This window comes from Coregonus clupeaformis, chromosome 9, assembly GCF_020615455.1.
Source record: "Coregonus clupeaformis isolate EN_2021a chromosome 9, ASM2061545v1, whole genome shotgun sequence".
Taxonomy (NCBI): Eukaryota; Metazoa; Chordata; class Actinopteri; order Salmoniformes; family Salmonidae; genus Coregonus; species Coregonus clupeaformis.
In genome coordinates, this window is record NC_059200.1 from 6,984,693 (window position 1) to 7,002,273 (window position 17,581).

The following is a 17,581-nucleotide window of genomic DNA, read 5'->3' on the forward strand; positions in this document are numbered from 1 at the left end:
TCTCTGGGGAAATATCCTCAGATATCCTCCTCCTGCTGCTGTGAAAATGTTTTGACTGTACTTTCAGTATAGCTCTCAACATGTGCGTCCCTCTTAGGGTAATGCAACTCATAGTACAGGTTCATTTACTACAGAAAATAAAACGGTAATCTGGTATCCAACTGTGTTTATTAGAGAAATCTCTTATGGCAAAACAAGAACAAGTATAACAAAAGCCAATAATAAAACACATATGATGTTATAAATTGATGTTTAAGCAGTGCCAAAAGCCACAGGGTTGAAATTAAACATCAGAAGAATTTACAGTGACACTCCCAGTGAAATCAACCAATCTTGATTAAAACAGTTGTACTGTACCTGTAAAGAATCTAACAATGTTCCGTTTCGGTTTCACATACATACAGTACTGTAGACACCCACTTTCTTTGATATTCTTCATCTGCACTTATGGACTACACTCTTCAATTTAAGCCACAGGTTTTCAATGGGGTCAATCCGGAGACTGAGATGGCCATCGCAAAATGTTGATTTTGTTGTCAATTAACAATCTCAGCCATCTCAGTCTCCAGATTTGAACGCCATTGAAAACCTTTGGTTTTAATTTAAGTGGGCAGTCCATAAGCACAGATGAAGGATATCAAGGATCTGGAAAGATTCTGTATGGATGAATGGTCTAAGATCTCTACGAATGTGTTATCCAAACTCATAAAACATGTTAGAAAAAGGCTGTGTCGTTATCCTCACAAGGGGAGGGTGCCTGAGTATTGAAAACAGGGGTACCAATAATTTTGACCCCTGTCTTAAATGTTTTTATTACTTGTTAAACAAAATCTCTTTCTCTGAGCAATAGTATTAGTATAAAATAATATAATAATAAAAGAAATGTAGCATACAATATAGCTCAGTATTTGTTTTATTTATTTTATAAATGCTTTTTTGCTCATCTTTATCAAGGGTGACAATACTTTTATATCATATAAACAAACTTTTAACCCTTGTTATAAATTTCCGTTTAGAGAAAAATGTTACGTGTATAGCATACAGTATTTTGCCTTTCGTTACAGGCCTTAGCAAATGCATAATTTCTAAACAATCATTCCAACTCTGCTTCATCCCCTGACCAAAATAATTCTGATTGTAGGTTTTGAGTTTTGGATTAAAAACATCTATATTAATTTATAATATATTACAATTTACCATTGTAATTACCTTCAAATCAATCGTAATTGAAAAGCAATGAGTCAAGGTCTAACCTAAATTCTTGTCAATTACAGTACCTATGCAGTATACAGTATACCAACTCTGACAACTAAATTACCATTCAAAAAGGGATAACCAATAAGTATTCACATGGTTATGGTCACATTGGCACAGACCTTATCAGCACTGACCTCTATGAAATTCGATAGTTTAGAGCAGGGATGGGCAACTTTAATGGGGGTGGGGGCCACAAAAAATCTGAACTCATCATGGGGGGCAGCAGTGGTTCGCGGGTCTGCGTACCCACATCCATACCCCCACCTTGCGAGCAAAACGAGGCTCGCAAGGCTCTCTTGACAGTGGAGAGAAAAGGTTTCAGAGTTAATTTCCTGCAATTCTACACATTTTGTGATGGGGCATAGAGACATTTTTGCGGTTTTATAACTCATTTCAAGTAATAATTCCGCAAACCTACACATTTTGCCAAGGGGCATAGAGACATTTTTGCGGTTTTATAACTCATTTAAAGTTATAATTCCGCAAATCTACACATTTTGCCATGGGGCGGAGAGAAGATTTAGCAATTGTATAACTCATTTCATGCAATTCTACTCAATTTGCCATGGGGTGGAGAGAAATGTTAACAGTTTTTAATATGATATCTGAGTGAGAGTGACTAACAAAATCAATTGGGGTCCCTGGTCGGTAATTCAACCACGATTACTACAAGTTTAGATAGCTGCCCGCTGGACAACTTACCAATCTAAAAATGTTTAGCTGACATGGGCTAATTGAATGACTGTCAGCAACTGACATAACAAGAGAAAAACTGATGACGCACAACCAAATTTCAAAATTGCACCTTGTGTATTCTACTATTCTAACTCTGAACAGTAAATTGAGATCCCGACTGAGTCCCCCGCGCGCCTTCAAAAGGCCCCTTGTAGCTCAGTTGGTAGAGCATGGCGCTTGCAACGCCAGGGTTGTGGATTCGATTCCCACGGGGGGCCAGTATGAAAAAATGTATGCACTCACTAACTGTAAGTGTCTGGATAAGAGCGTCTGCTAAATGACTAAAATGTAAAAGGGGGGCTGTCAGTAGCCCATCCCTGGTTTAGATCCGTAATTTAGATTCTGCAAAATGAACGACATTCTTAAATATAATTAATGTGACTAAAACAGGCATGTTATCAAAAGGCAAATGGAGACATCACAGAGGATCAACTCTTCCACACTTGAGAAGTTTGGCCAGGTGCACCTTTATCTCCTTAGTTCTGATGCCATAAATCAATGGGTTACAAAGACCAGGAAGAAGGAGATACAACAAGCTGATAAAAATACGTAAATCAGGGCTAATGGTATGTTTTACCCTGTACGTCATGAATGCTGTCATAGAAGCAGAGTAGGTGATGCAGATGCCCATTAAATGTGTACTGCACGTGTGGATGGCTTTAGAACGAGACTCTCCTGCTGCTGATCTGAATATGACCACAAAAATTGCTATATATGACAATGCAATGCCAAAACAGTCAACCGTGGGCACACAGAAACTGATCAAACCTGCCAAGTAGTTTTTACTTGTGTCCCCACATGCCAATGTAACCACTAACTGGTGCTCACAGTGAGTATGATATAAGACATTGGATGAGCAAAATGTTAGCGTCCCAACAAGGGCAACCATAGCTGTTATTATAATGAAGTTACGGATTATAATCACAAGGCTAGCTATTCGACAATTATTGTAGCTCATGACGACATTGTAGCGCAATGGCATACAAATGGCAAAATACCGGTCAACAGCCATCCCAAACAGAACAGAGGACTGAAAGCTGCAAGTGTAGTGAACAGACCACATCTGCAACAAACATAATCCTCGAGGAAAAACATTAATCTCAGTGGCAAAACTGAATATCATTCTGGGAACAATCCAAAAGGGAGTTAAGGTGTCAATACAAGCAATAGAACCTATCAGCACATACATGGGTGAATGGAGAGTCCTCTGTTTCGCAATAGTAAATACCAGGGCAATGTTGGTAGTCATTGAGAAACAGAAGCCTACAAAAAAAGGAATGAAGAGGAGCCGTCGATACTCTTTAAGGGAAGTAAATCCAATGAAATAGAATTCGGTATGGGAGAAATTTCTGAAGGTTCCTAATTCCATTCCCATTCCAGCACTTGGGAGGTTAAATCAATACCTGTAACCAAAATAATAAAACAGATATTAGTGCAGCTTTAGTGCATATTAGTGCATATTTCAACCTATCATGAAAACAGTGAGCAATGAGTTAATCTGAAAGAAGAAATGACTTTGTTCAACTCACCCCCAATAGTTCTCTAGCAGTATTCTTTGGACAGTGGTTTTCTGTCTTCGCTCAAAGCTGAGTATATGGGGGAATTGACACATATACATTTCATTAAAATATATATCATTTGAAGTGAAGTCAGCAAGAAAATGTGATCTACGGATGGCTTCACTGTACCTTGTTGTTGATGTATCAAGGCCTCCCGTAATTGACCCTGTCCTGTATATGTATCACTTCTCATAGACTAAAGAGAACAAGGGAAGGAGCACCAACAGTACACTGTCCACAGTGTCTTACCCCTCACCATCATTGGCTATATTCTCCTCCTGGTCAAACAATGGCCCCTTCTTAAATTCTCCTCCTGGTCAAAGAATGGCCCCTTCTTAAATTCTCCTCCCAAATTCCCAATTCCCTTAGCACTGCCGCCAAGACCAGTTTGGGTTGTAATTACCTAATTGGTGCTAGAGTGACTATGACTGTAGTAACGGGTTGTTGCATCAGGGCCACTATTATTCACAACCCTTTCATCATCACCACACAATTAACAAGACTTTCCACCTATGTCATAACAAGTTACTGAAGAACTTGCAACAGGGACCAAAGAGGTTCAAAATAAAATTTGAAAACATGACTCGCTTCACACTACTCACTGCTTGTCTGCAACGTGCTGTTTGAATACCGATAATCTATCTTAACCAGGACAGAAGAACATAATGTATCATGAATTCTGGTGTATGTACACTACCAGTCAAAAGTTTGGATACACCTATTCATTCAAGGGTTTTTCTATATTTGTACTATTTTTTAAATTGTAGAATAATGGTGAAGACATCAAAACTATGAAATGACACATATGGAATCATGTAGTAACCAATAAAGTGTTAAACAAATCAAAATATATTTTATATTTGAGATACTTCAAATAGCCACCCTTTGCCTTGATAACAGCTTTGCACACTCTTGGCATTCTCTCAACCAGCTTCATGAGGTAGTCACCTGGAATGCATTTCAATTAACAAGTGTGCCTTGTTAAAAGTTAATTCGTGGAATTTCTTTCCTTCTTAATGCGTTTGAGACAATCAGTTGTGTTGTGACAAGGTAGGGGTGGTATACAAACCATCAAACAGGCAAAGTCAATAAAGGACTAAGATTGAATCGTACTACACCGGCTTCGACGCTCGTCGGATGTGGCAGGGCTTGCTAACTATTAAAGACTACAAAAGGGAAGCACAGCCGCGAGATGCCCAGTGACACGAGCCTACCAGACAAGCTAAATCACTTCCATGCTCGCTTCGAGGCAAGCAACACTGAAGCATGCATGAGAGCATCAGCTGTTCCGAATGACTATGTGATCACGCTCTCCGTAGCCGATGTGAGTAAGACTTTTAAGCAGGTCAACATTCACAAGGCCGCAGGGCCAGAAGGATTACCAGGACGTGTACTCCAAGCATGTGCTGACCAACTGGCAAGTCTCTTCACTGACATTTTCAACATGCCCCTGACTGAGTCTGTAATACCAACATGTTTCAAGCAGACCACCATAGTCTGTAGCAATCACTTATGTAGCCATGAAGTGCTTTGAGAGGCTGGTCATGGCTCACATCAACACCATTATCCCAGAAACCCTAGACCCACTCCATTTTGTATACCGCCCAAACAGATCCACAGATAATGCAATCTCTATTGCACTCCACACTGCCCTTTCCCACCTGGAAAAGAGGTACACCTACATGAGAATGCTATTCATTGACTACAGCTCAGCGTTCATCACCATAGTGCCCTCAAAGCTCATCACTAAGCTAAGGACCCTGGGACTAAACACCTCCCTCTGCAACTGGATCCTGGACTTCCTGACGGGCCGCCCCCCAGGTGGTAAGGGTAGGTAACAACACATCTGCCACGCTGATCCTCAACACAGGGGCCCCTAAGGGTGCGTGCTCAGTCCCCTCCTGTACTCCCTGTTTACCCATGACTGAATGGCCAGGCACGACTCCAACACCATCATTAAGTTTGCCGACAACACAACAGTGGTAGGCCTGATCACCGACAACGATGAGACAGCCTATAGGGAGGAGGTCAGAGACCTGCCAGTGTTGTGCCAGGATAAAAACCTCTCCCTGAACGTGATCAATACAAAGGAGATGATTGTGGACTACAGGAAAAAAAAGAGGACTGAGCACGCCCCCATTCTCATCGACGGGGCTGTAGTGGAACAGGTTGAGACCTTCAAGTTCCTTGGTGTCCACATCACCAACAAACTATCATGGCCCAAACACACCAAGACAGTCGTAAAGAGGGCACGACAAAGCCTATTCCCCCTCAGGAGACTGAAAAGATTTGGCATGGGTCCTCAGATCCTCAAAAAGTTCTACAGCTGCACCATCGAGAGCATACTGACCGGTTGCATCACCGCCTGGTAATGCAACTGCTCGGCATCCGACCGCAAAGCCCTACCGAGGGTAGTGCGTATGGCCCAGTGCGTATGGGGCCAAGCTTCCTGCCATCCAGGACCTCTGTACCAAGCGGTGTCAAAGGAAGGCCCTAAGAAATGTCAAAGACTCCAGCCACCCTAGTCATAGACTGTTCTCTCTGCTACCGCACGGCAAACGGTACCGGAGAGCCAAGTCTAGGTCCAAAAGGCTTCTTAACAGCTTCTACCCCAAGCCATAAGACTCCTGAACAGCTAATCATGGCTACCCAGACTATTTGCATTGTCCCCCACACCCCCTCTTTTACGCTGCTGCTACTCTGTTTATTATCTATGCATAGTCACTTTAACTCTACCCACATGTACATATTACCTCAATTACCTCGACTAACCGGTGCCCCCGCACACTGACTCTGTACCGGTACCCGCTGTATATAGCCTCCCTACTGTTATTTTATTTTACTGCTGCTCTTTAATTATTTGTTTTTTTTCACTCATCTATTTTTTACTCAACACTTTTGTAAGCATTTCACTGTAAGGTCTACACCTGTGGTATTCGGCGCATGTGGCAAATACAATTTGATTTGATTTGAGAATGCCAAGAGTGTGCAAAGCTGTCATCAAGGCAAAGGGTGGCTACTTTGAAGAATCTAAAATATATTTGTATTTGTAACACTTTTTTGGTTACTACATGATTCCACATGTTTGGACACACCTACTCTTCAAGGGTTTTTCTTTATTTTTACAATTTTTTACATTGTAGAATAATAGTGAAGACATCAAAACTATGAAATAACACATTCGGAATCATGTAGTAACCTAAAAAGTGTTAAACAAATCAAAGTATATTTTCTATTTGAGATTCTTCAAATAGCCACCCTTTGCCTTGATGACAGCTTTGTACACTCTTGGCATTCTCTCAACCAGCTTCATGAGTTAGTCACCTGTAATGCATTTCAATTAACAGGTGTGCCTTGTTAAAAGTTAATTTGTGGAATTTATTTCCTTCTTAATGCGTTTGAGCCAATCCGTTGTGTTGTGACAGTGGGGGATTTCAACCTCCCTACGTCTACATTTGACTCATTTCTCTCTGCCTCCTTCTTTCCACTCCTCTCCTCTTTTGACCTCACCCTCTCACCGTCCCCCCCTACTCACAAGGCAGGCAATACGCTTGACCTCATCTTTACTAGATGCTGCTCTTCTACTAATCTCACTGCAACTCCCCTCCATGTCTCCGACCACTACTTTGTATCCTTTTCTCTCTCGCTCTCCTCCAACACTACTCACTCTGCCCCTACACAGATGGTAATGCGCCGCCACAACCTTCGCTCTCTCTCTCCCACTACTCTCTCCTCTTCCATCCTATCATCTCTTCCCTCTGCTCAATCCTTCTCCCTCCAATCTCCTGATTCTGCCTCCTCAACCCTCCTCTCCTCCCTTTCTGCATCCTTTGACTCTCTGTGTCCCCTATCCTCCCGGCCGGCTCGGTCCTCCCCTCCAGCTCTGTGGCTTGATGACTCATTGCGAGCTCACAGAACAGAGCGGGCAGCGGAGCGGAAATGGAAGAAAACTAAACTCCCTGCCGACCTGGCATCTTTTCACTCCCTCCTCTCTACATTTTCTTCATCTGTTTCTGCTGCTAAGGCCACTTTCTACCACTCTAAATTCCAAGCATCTGCCTCTAACCCTTGGAAGCTCTTTGCCACATTCTCCTCCCTGCTGAATCCCCCTCCTCCTCTCTCTGTGGATGACTTCGTCAACCACTTTGAAAAGAAGGTTGACGACATCCGATCCTCGTTTGTTAAGTCTAATGACACTGCTGGTCCTGCTCACACTGCCCTACCCTATGCTTTGACTTCTTTCTCCCCTCTCTCTCCAGATAAAATCTTGCGACTTGTGACTGCAGGCCGCCCAACAACCTGCCCGCTTGACCCCATCCCCTCCTCTCTTCTCCAGACCATCTCGGGTGACCTTCTCCCCTACCTCACCTCGCTGATCAACTCATCCTTGACCGCTGGCTATGTCCCTTCCGTCTTCAAGAGAGCGAGAGTTGCACCCCTTCTCAAAAAACCAACACTCGATCCCACTGATGTCAACAACTACAGACCAGTATCCCTTCTTTCTTTTCTTACCAAAACTATTGAGCGTGCCGTCTTTAGCCAACTCTCTTGCTATCTCTCTCAGAATGACCTTCTTGATCCAAACCAGTCAGGTTTCAGGACTGGTCATTCAACTGAGACTGCTCTTCTCTGTGTCACGGAGGCTCTCCGCACTGCTAAAGCTAACTCTCTCTCCTCTGCTCTTGTCCTTCTAGACCTGTCTGCTGCCTTTGATACTGTGAACCATCAGATCCTCCTCTCCACCCTCTCCGAGCTGGGCATCTCCGGCGCGGCTCACTCCTGGATCGCGTCCTACCTGACCGGTCGCTCCTACCAAGTGGCGTGGCGAGAAGCTGTCTCCGCACCACGTGCTCTCACCACTGGTGTCCCCCAGGGCTCAGTTCTAGGCCCTCTCCTATTCTCCCTATACACCAAGTCACTTGGCTCTGTCATATCCTCACACGGCCTCTCCTATCATTGCTACGCTGACGATACACAACTAATCTTCCCCTTTCCCCCTTCTGATAACCAGGTGGCGAATCGCATCTCTGCATGTCTGGCAGACATATCAGTATGGATGACTGATCACCACCTCAAGCTGAACCTTGGCAAGACGGAGCTGCTCTTCCTCCCGGGGAAGGACTGCCCGTTCCATGATCTCGCCATCACGGTTGACAACTCCGTTGTGTCCTCCTCCCAGAGTGCGAAGAGCCTTGGCGTGACCCTGGACAACACCCTGTCGTTCTCCGCTAACATCAAGGCGGTGACCCGATCCTGCAGGTTCATGCTCTACAACATTCGGAGAGTACGACCCTGCCTTACACACGAAGCGGCACAGGTCCTAATCCAGGCACTTGTCATCTCCCGTCTGGATTACTGCAACTCGCTGTTGGCTGGGCTCCCTGCCTGTCACGGTTCCCTCAGACAGAACCCAGAAGCAGACCAGGACAAGGAGAGTTGAACGAAGGTGAGGGTTTATTACAGATTCAAAAAGGTGCAGAATAATCCAGGGACAGAGCGGGCGGCGTGGATGAGTTGTTGAGGGTGCAGTTGTTGGTCCAGTGATGGCTCGGCAGCCGCCGACCATCAGGCAGAGGTAGGGTGAAGGTTCCGGACGAGTGACTGCAGATGGAACAAAAACGGAGGTAAGTAACAATAAACCAACAAGGTACCAAACAACAAAACTAACGCTAGACGCTCTAGGACTGATACTCTGATACACCTACTGTTCATGGCTAACGATCCGGCAGGAACTGGATGTTCGGCCAGAGCCTAAGAAGGGTGATGATCAGGACCAGGTGTGCAGATTGCTGATGGGATGCAGGTGCGGAAAACAAGAGCGCTCCCCGGAGCGTTCCCGAACCCTCGGGAAACTGGAGATTACGAACAGGAACACTAGTCACCAGACAGGACCCGACTCAGACAGCCGGGATCGTTACAGTACCCCCCCTCCGACGAACGCCACCGGGCGGACTCCCCGGAGCGCCAGGATGGAGGCGGTAGAAGTCACTGATGAGGTCCGCATCTAGGACCTGTCGCCGCGGAATCCAACTCCTCTCCTCAGGACCATACCCCTCCCAGTCCACGAGATACTGGAAACCCCGGCCCCGCCGTCTGGAATCCATGATGCGCCGCACCGTGTAGGCAGGACCACCTCCGATCATCCGAGGAGGAGGAGGAGGAGGCGGAGGAGGCAACAGAGGACTGAGGAAGACAGGCTTGAGGCAGGAGACATGAAAGGTGGGATGGACTCTGAGCGTCCTCGGTAGTTTGAGTCGAACTGCCACTGGATTGATCACCTTCTCCACCACAAACGGACCAATGAACTTCGGTAACAACTTCCTAGACTCAGTCCGTAACGGAAGATCCCGTGTGGCCAACCAAACCCTATCTCCGATGGTATAGGTGGGAGCGGGGATCCGGCGACGATTCGCCTGGAGCTGATACCGGTCCGAAACTCTAAGGAGTGCCTTTCTGGCCCGATGCCAGGTCCGGTGGCAACGACGAATATGGGCCTGAACAGAAGGCACTGAGAGCTCCTTCTCCTGAGAAGGAAACAGGGGAGGTTGGTAGCCATACAGGCACTGGAAGGGAGACATCCCAGTGGCAGATGTAGGAAGAGTATTGTGGGCATACTCAACCCAAGGCAACTGAGAGACCCAGGAGGTGGGGTTGGAAGAGACCAGACAGCGTAGCGTGGATTCCATCTTCTGGTTGGCTCTCTCCGCCTGACCATTGGATTGGGGGTGAAAACCAGATGTGAGACTGACTGTAGCTCCAATGGCCAAACAGAAGGACTTCCAGACAGCAGAGGTAAACTGAGGGCCACGGTCGGAAACGATATCACTGGGCAAACCGTGGACCCTGAAAACCTCCCTAACCAGGATCTCGGACGTCTCCGAGGCAGAGGGAAGCTTGGCAATTGGCACAAAGTGGGCGAACTTGCTGAATCTGTCCACGATAGTCAGAACGACCGTGTTCCCCTCAGAAGCGGGCAACCCAGTGACGAAGTCCAGGGCCAGATGCGACCATGGTCGCCGGGGAATAGGAAGGGGGTGAAGTAGTCCAGAGCTGGGCCGATTGGTACTCTTATTCTGCGCACACACTGGACAGGCAGCAACAAACCCCCGAGTATCCTCGGCCATGGCAGGCCACCAAAAACGTCTGCGAAGAAACGCCATTGTCCGAGCCACGCCAGGGTGACAAGCCATCTTGCTGGCGTGGGACCATTTGAGGACAGCAGGACGAACCGACTCCGGCACAAACAACCGACCGGGTGGACCGTTACCGGGACCGGGCTGAGTCCGAAGGGCCGCCAGCACCTCCTCCTCAATCTTCCACATAACTGCTCCCACGACGCAGTTCCGGGGGAGAATTGTCTCGGTCTTGGACCCACTCTCCTCCATCTTGGAGAACATCCGGGACAAGGCGTCCGCCTTGCCGTTCTTAGATCCAGGTCGGAACGTCAGGAAAAACTTGAATCGTCCGAAAAACAACGCCCACCTGGCCTGACGGGAGTTGAGACGTTTAGCCGATTGCACGTAAGCAAGATTCTTGTGGTCAGTCCAGACAATAAACGGTTGCTCCGCCCCCTCCAACCAGTGGCGCCACTCCTCCAAGGCAAGTTTCACCGCGAGAAGCTCCCGGTTACCCACATCGTAATTCCTCTCCGCAGGCGAAAGGCGACGAGAGTAGTAGGCGCAGGGATGGAGTTTACTGTCCGTGGAGCATCGCTGCGACAGGATGGCGCCAACTCCCACATCAGACGCGTCCACTTCAACGACGAACTGACGGCCCGTGTCCGGTTGAGAGAGAATCGGTGCGTTGGTGAATCGCCTCTTCAAATCCAGAAACGCACGATCCGCCTCCGGATTCCACTTGAAGGTCCTGATACTGGAAGTCAAGGCAGTTAATGGAGCGGCCACACGGCTGTAATCCCGGATGAATCTGCGGTAGAAATTCGCAAACCCCAAAAATCTCTGGAGCTGCAATCTCGTACCGGGCTGGGCCCATTCCAGAACCGCTCTAACCTTCTCCTGGTCCATCCTAATCTCTCCCCTGGAGATGATGTACCCGAGAAAGGATGTCGTGTGGGCGTGAAACTCGCACTTCTCGGCCTTCACGAACAGGCGATTCTCCAACAATCGCTGCAGAACCTGCCGGACATGCTGGACGTGGTCGGAAGGTTCCTTCGAGAAGATCAGAATGTCATCCAGGTAAACGAACACGAAGAGACCGATCATATCTCTCAGGACGTCGTTCACCATACTCTGGAATACCGCTGGAGCATTGGTCAGTCCAAACGGCATCACCTGATACTCGAGTGACCCATCGGTGTATTGAAACCCGTCAACCACTCGTCCCCCTCTCTGATCCGGACCAGGTGATACGCATTGCGTAGGTCTAGCTTGGTGAACACCGTAGCACCCTGTAAGGAGTCGAAGGCAGAGCTCATCAAGGGCAGGGGATACTTGTTCTTGACCATGATGTCATTCAACCCCCGATAATCAATACACGGTCGAAGAGAGCCATCCTTCTTACCCACAAAGAAGAATCCTGCCCCCAGGGGTGATGACGAGGGACGAACGAGACCAGCAGCTAGGGACTCCTTGATGTAGGTCTCCAACGCCTCACGTTCAGGTCGGGAGATACTGTATAACCTTCCCTTGGGGTAGACAGCTCCAGGGACCAGGTTGATGGCACAATCATATGGTCGGTGGGGAGGGAGTGACAGAGCCTTCTGCTTACTGAAAACTTCCCCCAAATCGTGATATGTCTCGGGAACCAGGGACAAATCTGGGGGTTTAGCCTCAATCACCTGACTGGGAACCGAATGGGGGCAGGCAGTCTTGAGACAGTTAGCATGACAATCAAGGCTCCAACTCGTTACCTTGCCCGTCACCCAATCGAACGTGGGATTGTGTTCCTTCAGCCAGGGGTATCCAAGGACCAGAGGAACATGGGAAGACGGCAGAATGAAAAATGAAATCATCTCAGAATGATTCCCCGACAACCGCATCTTAACCGGTTCAGTCCTCATCGTGATACGTGCCAGACTACTGCCGTTCAGAGTGGTCGCTTCAATGGCTTCCGGCAATTGCTCCTTGGAAAGCCCCAGCTGTTCCACCAACTCGGCATCAAGAAAGCTTCCATCGGCACCTGAATCGATAAAAGCGTTAAGCGCTAAGCTCTGATTCCTGTTCACAAGGGTAGCCGGGAAGCGGGGTCTGACAGAGGTACTGAGAGGTTGAAACTGGCTCGCTAAAAGTCCTCCCAACTTTAGCGAGCCGGGCAGTTTGACGACCGCCGGGAACAAGTGGAGATGTAATGTCCCGAGCGACCACAGTAGAGGCAGCAGTTGGTCTTACGTCTATGTTGACGCTCCTCCTTGGTTAACCCGTGCCGCCCCACTTGCATGGGTTCAGAATCGGGAGAGAGGTCCTCTCCACTAATCCTTTGTGGTGGAGAATGATCGACGTGTTCTGGTCCACCACCCGACCCGACTGGGAACTGAGAAGCTGATCGATTGGACGGACCCCATTGCTTCTCCCTCCTTCGCTCTCGGACTCGATTATCCACCCGAATAGACAAGGCTACCAAGCTGTCCAGGTCACTAGGCTCCGGATAGGAGATCAACTCATCCTTGAGCTGCTCCGACAGACCCTGGTAAAAGGCCGCTTGCAAAGACTCCTCGTTCCACCCACTCTCCACAGCCAACGTCTTGAACTCGATCACAAAGTCGGCCACGCTGCGAGTTCCTTGGTGAAGAGAAAACAGGCGCCTAGCTGCGTCCCTCCCTCGGACGGAATGGTCGAAGAGCTTCCTCATCTCGGCCGTGAACCCCTGGTATGAAGCCATGCAGGGATCCTGTCGTTCCCAAACGGCTGAAGCCCACTCCAGCGCTCGACCACGCAGCAACTCAATCACAAAGGCTATCCTAGCCTTGTCTGTGGCATAAGAGTAGGGCTGTAGATCGAACACTAATCCACACTGCATAAGGAAGGAACGGCATCTTCCCAGCTCCCCTCATATTTATCCGGCGTCGGAACCTTGGGCTCACGGAGGGACACAACTTCAGAAGCGGCAGGCGAGATGGGTGAAACCGGTAGTGGGTCCTCCACCGGACACTGGCGTTGGTTCTGGACCTCCGTCAGACCGGTAGAAAGGTTCCGAACTGACAACGCGATCTCCTGTAGTACCGTGCTATGATGGCCCAACATCTTCTCCTGCTGGGTAATGGCATGGCGAACAGAATCCAGGTCCGCTGGGTTCATTACTGGCCGGATCGTTCTGTCACGGTTCCCTCAGACAGAACCCAGAAGCAGACCAGGACAAGGAGAGTTGAACGAAGGTGAGGGTTTATTACAGATTCAAAAAGGTGCAGAATAATCCAGGGACAGAGCGGGCGGCGTGGATGAGTTGTTGAGGGTGCAGTTGTTGGTCCAGTGATGGCTCGGCAGCCGCCGACCATCAGGCAGAGGTAGGGTGAAGGTTCCGGACGAGTGACTGCAGATGGAACAAAAACGGAGGTAAGTAACAATAAACCAACAAGGTACCAAACAACAAAACTAACGCTAGACGCTCTAGGACTGATACTCTGATACACCTACTGTTCATGGCTAACGATCCGGCAGGAACTGGATGTTCGGCCAGAGCCTAAGAAGGGTGATGATCAGGACCAGGTGTGCAGATTGCTGATGGGATGCAGGTGCGGAAAACAAGAGCGCTCCCCGGAGCGTTCCCGAACCCTCGGGAAACTGGAGATTACGAACAGGAACACTAGTCACCAGACAGGACCCGACTCAGACAGCCGGGATCGTTACACTGCCTGTGCCATTAAACCCCTACAACTCATCCAGAATGACGCAGCCCGTCTGGTGTTCAACCTTCCCAAGTTCTCTCACGTCACCCCGCTCCTCCGCACACTCCACTGGCTTCCAGTTGAAGCTCGCATCTGTTACAAGACCATGGTGCTTGCCTATGGAGCTGTGAGGGGATCGGCACCTCTGTACCTTCAGGCTCTGATCAGTCCCTACACCCAAACGAGGGCATTGCGTTCATCCACCTCTGGCCTGCTGGCTCCCCTTCCTCTGCGGAAGCATAGTTCCCGCTCAGCCCAGTCAAAACTGTTCGCTGCTCTGGCACCCCAATGGTGGAACAAGCTCCCTCACGACGCCAGGACAGCGGAGTCACTCACCACCTTCCGGAGATTTTTGAAACCCCACCTCTTTAAGGAATACCTGGGATAGGATAAAGTAATCCTTCTACACCCCCCCCGCCCCCCATAAAAAAAAAAAAAAAAAAGATATTGCAAGGTGGTTATCCCACTGGCTATAGGGTGAATGCACCAATTTGTAAGTCGCTCTGGATAAGAGCGTCTGCTAAATGACGTAAATGTAAATGTCCTCATGAGCGCAAGTTTCATCATAGCGCAGCAGCGTATACAGAAGTTAGCCCTATTTGGTAAAAGACAGAGTCCATATTATGGCAAGAACAGCTCAAATAAGCAAAGAGAAATGACAGTCCATCATTACTTTAAGACATGAAGGTCAGTCAATACGGAACATTTCAAAACCTTTGAACGTTTCTTCAAGTGCAGTCGCAAAAACCATCAAGTGCTATGATGAAACTGGCTCTCATGAGGACCGCCACAGGAATGGAAGAGCCGGAGTTACCTCTGCTGCAGAGGATAAGTTCATTAGAGTTACCAGCCTCAGAAATTGCAGCCCAAATAACTGCTTCACAGAGTTCAAGTAACAAACACATCTCAACGTCAAATGTTCAGAGGAGACTGTGAATCAGGTCTTCATGGTTGAATTACTGCAAAGAAACCACTACTAAAGGACACCAATAAGAAGAAGAGACGAGCAATGGACATTAGACTGGTGGAAATTTGTCCTTTGGTCTGGAGTCCAAATTGAATATTTTTTGTGTGGGGGTGCTTTGCTGGTGACACTGTCTGTGATTATTTTAGAATTCAAGGCACACTTAACCAGCATGGCTACCACAGCATTCTGCAGCGATACGCCATCCTATCTGGTTTGGGCTTAGTGGGACTATCATTGGTTTTTCAACAGGACAGTGACCCAACACACCTCCAGGCGGTGTAAGGGCTATTTTACCAAGAAGGAGAGTGATGGAGTGCTGCATCAGATGACCTGGCCTCCACAATCCCCCGACCTCAACCCAATTGAGGTGGTATGGGATGAGTTGACGGCAGAGTGAAGGAAAAGCTGCCAGCAAGTGCTCAGCATATGTGGGAGCTCCTTCAAGACCGTTGGAAAAGCATTCCAGGTGGAGAGGTGACGAAGGGAGTTCTGGGCGTACTACGCCCAGGGAAGGAACCGGGCCCACTCCCCCTGTTGTTCCTGGCAGTGACTCCTAAGGAACCTCCCCAGCTCCTGGTTGATCCTCTCCACCTGCCCGTTGGACTGAGGCCGTTACCCAAATGTGAGGCTGACCGTGGTCCCCAGCTTCTCCATAAAGGCTCTCCATACCTGCGACGTGAATTGGGGACCACGGTCGGAAACGATGTCCTCCGGAAGGCCATAATGCCGTAAGACATGCTGGAATAGTGCCTCAGCGACCTGGAGAGCGGTAGGTAGACCAGAGAGAGGGATACAACCGCAGGATTTAGAGAATCTGTTAACAACCATCATAATAGTGGTAAAACCAACAGAAAGGGGGAAATCAGTGATGAAGTCTATGGACAGATGGGACCAAGACTGCTGAGGCACGGAAGGGGAAGGAGATTCCCTGCTGGAGCATGCCTGGAAGATTTGGTTTGGGCACATACGTAGCAGGAGTTGACATAGTGGGCGACCTCCCGCTCCAAGGTGGGCCACCAGTACTTAGTGGAGAGAGATTGAATGGTGTGGGTGATACCTGGGTGTCCAGCGGCGAGGGTTGTGTGTGCCCAGTTCAACAGCTGATCCCTTACCGTAGTTGCGCTCCGGATCGGAACCCCTCCCGAATCATGGAGATGGGACAGGGCATCGGCTTTGATGTTCTTAGAACCTGGGCGATATGACAGGGTGAAGTTGAATCTAGTGAAGAAAAGGGCCCACCTTGCTTGTCGCAGGTTCAGCCGCCTCGATGTCCATATGTACTCCAGGTTCTGATGGTCGGTTAGGATGAGGAATGTCTCCTTGGCGCCCTCCAGTCAGTGTCTCCAATCCTTTAATGCCAACTTCACCGCGTCATAGTTCCTCTCTGCAAGAGACAGTTTCTTTGAGAAGTATGCACATGGATACAATTTCTGTGGGTTACCTTGGCGTTGGGACGCCCACTTTTGAGGCGTCCACCTCAACCACGAAGGGCAGCGTAGAATCTGGGTGTTTCAACAACGGGGGGAGGTGAAACGCCTCTTCAGTAGCCGGAAGGCCTCATCGGCTGCAGGACTCCACACCAACGTACGAGGACCACCATTGAGGAGAGAGGTGAGAGGAGAGGCGATGGAGCTGAAGTTCTTAATGAAACGGCAGTAGAAGTTGGCAAACCCCAGAAACCGTTGGAGCCCTTTTATGGTGGTTGGGACTGGCCATGACCTGACTGCTTTGACCTTCCTTTCATCCATATTCACCCCATGCGGGCTGAGCCGGTATCCCAAAAAGGAGACATCAACCTGATGGAACTGGCACTTCTCCGCTTTAACATAAAGTTGGTTATCCAGGAGGCATCACAGGACTACTCGGGCGTGAGTGATGTGATCCTCCAAGGTGGCCGAGTAGACCAGGATGTCATCGATATACATGACCACCTGGTACCCGATCATGTCCCGGGAACACCTCGTTCACGAATGCCTGAAACACAGATGGAGCATTGGCTAGTCCATAAGGCATCAACAAGTACGCGTAGTGCACAGACGTCGTGCTGAAGGCCGTTTTCCATTCATCCCCCTCTCGGATGCGGATAAGATTGTAGGCCTCTGCAGACCAGCTTCGTAAAAAAACGGGCCCTGCGGAGCTGTTCGATGGTGGCCAGTACCAACGGGAGAGGGTAGTGGTACTTGGTGGTGATGGAATTGAGACCTCTGTAATCGATGCAGGGAC

General features: G+C 48.6%; 1 protein-coding gene across 1 annotated transcript; it reads right to left on the reverse strand.

Annotated features, from left to right (window-relative positions):
* Positions 1-2,410: 2,410 nt before the first annotated feature.
* On the reverse strand, positions 2,411-17,106 carry LOC123491592 (olfactory receptor 52J3-like). Its single transcript, XM_045222744.1, has 4 exons — positions 16,947-17,106; positions 16,800-16,860; positions 2,779-3,116; positions 2,411-2,586 (listed from the first exon to the last, which is right to left on the reverse strand). The coding sequence occupies exons 1-4, from the start codon at positions 17,104-17,106 to the stop codon at positions 2,411-2,413; spliced, it is 735 nt and encodes a 244-aa protein (XP_045078679.1).
* Between the last annotated feature and the right edge of the window lie 475 nt (positions 17,107-17,581).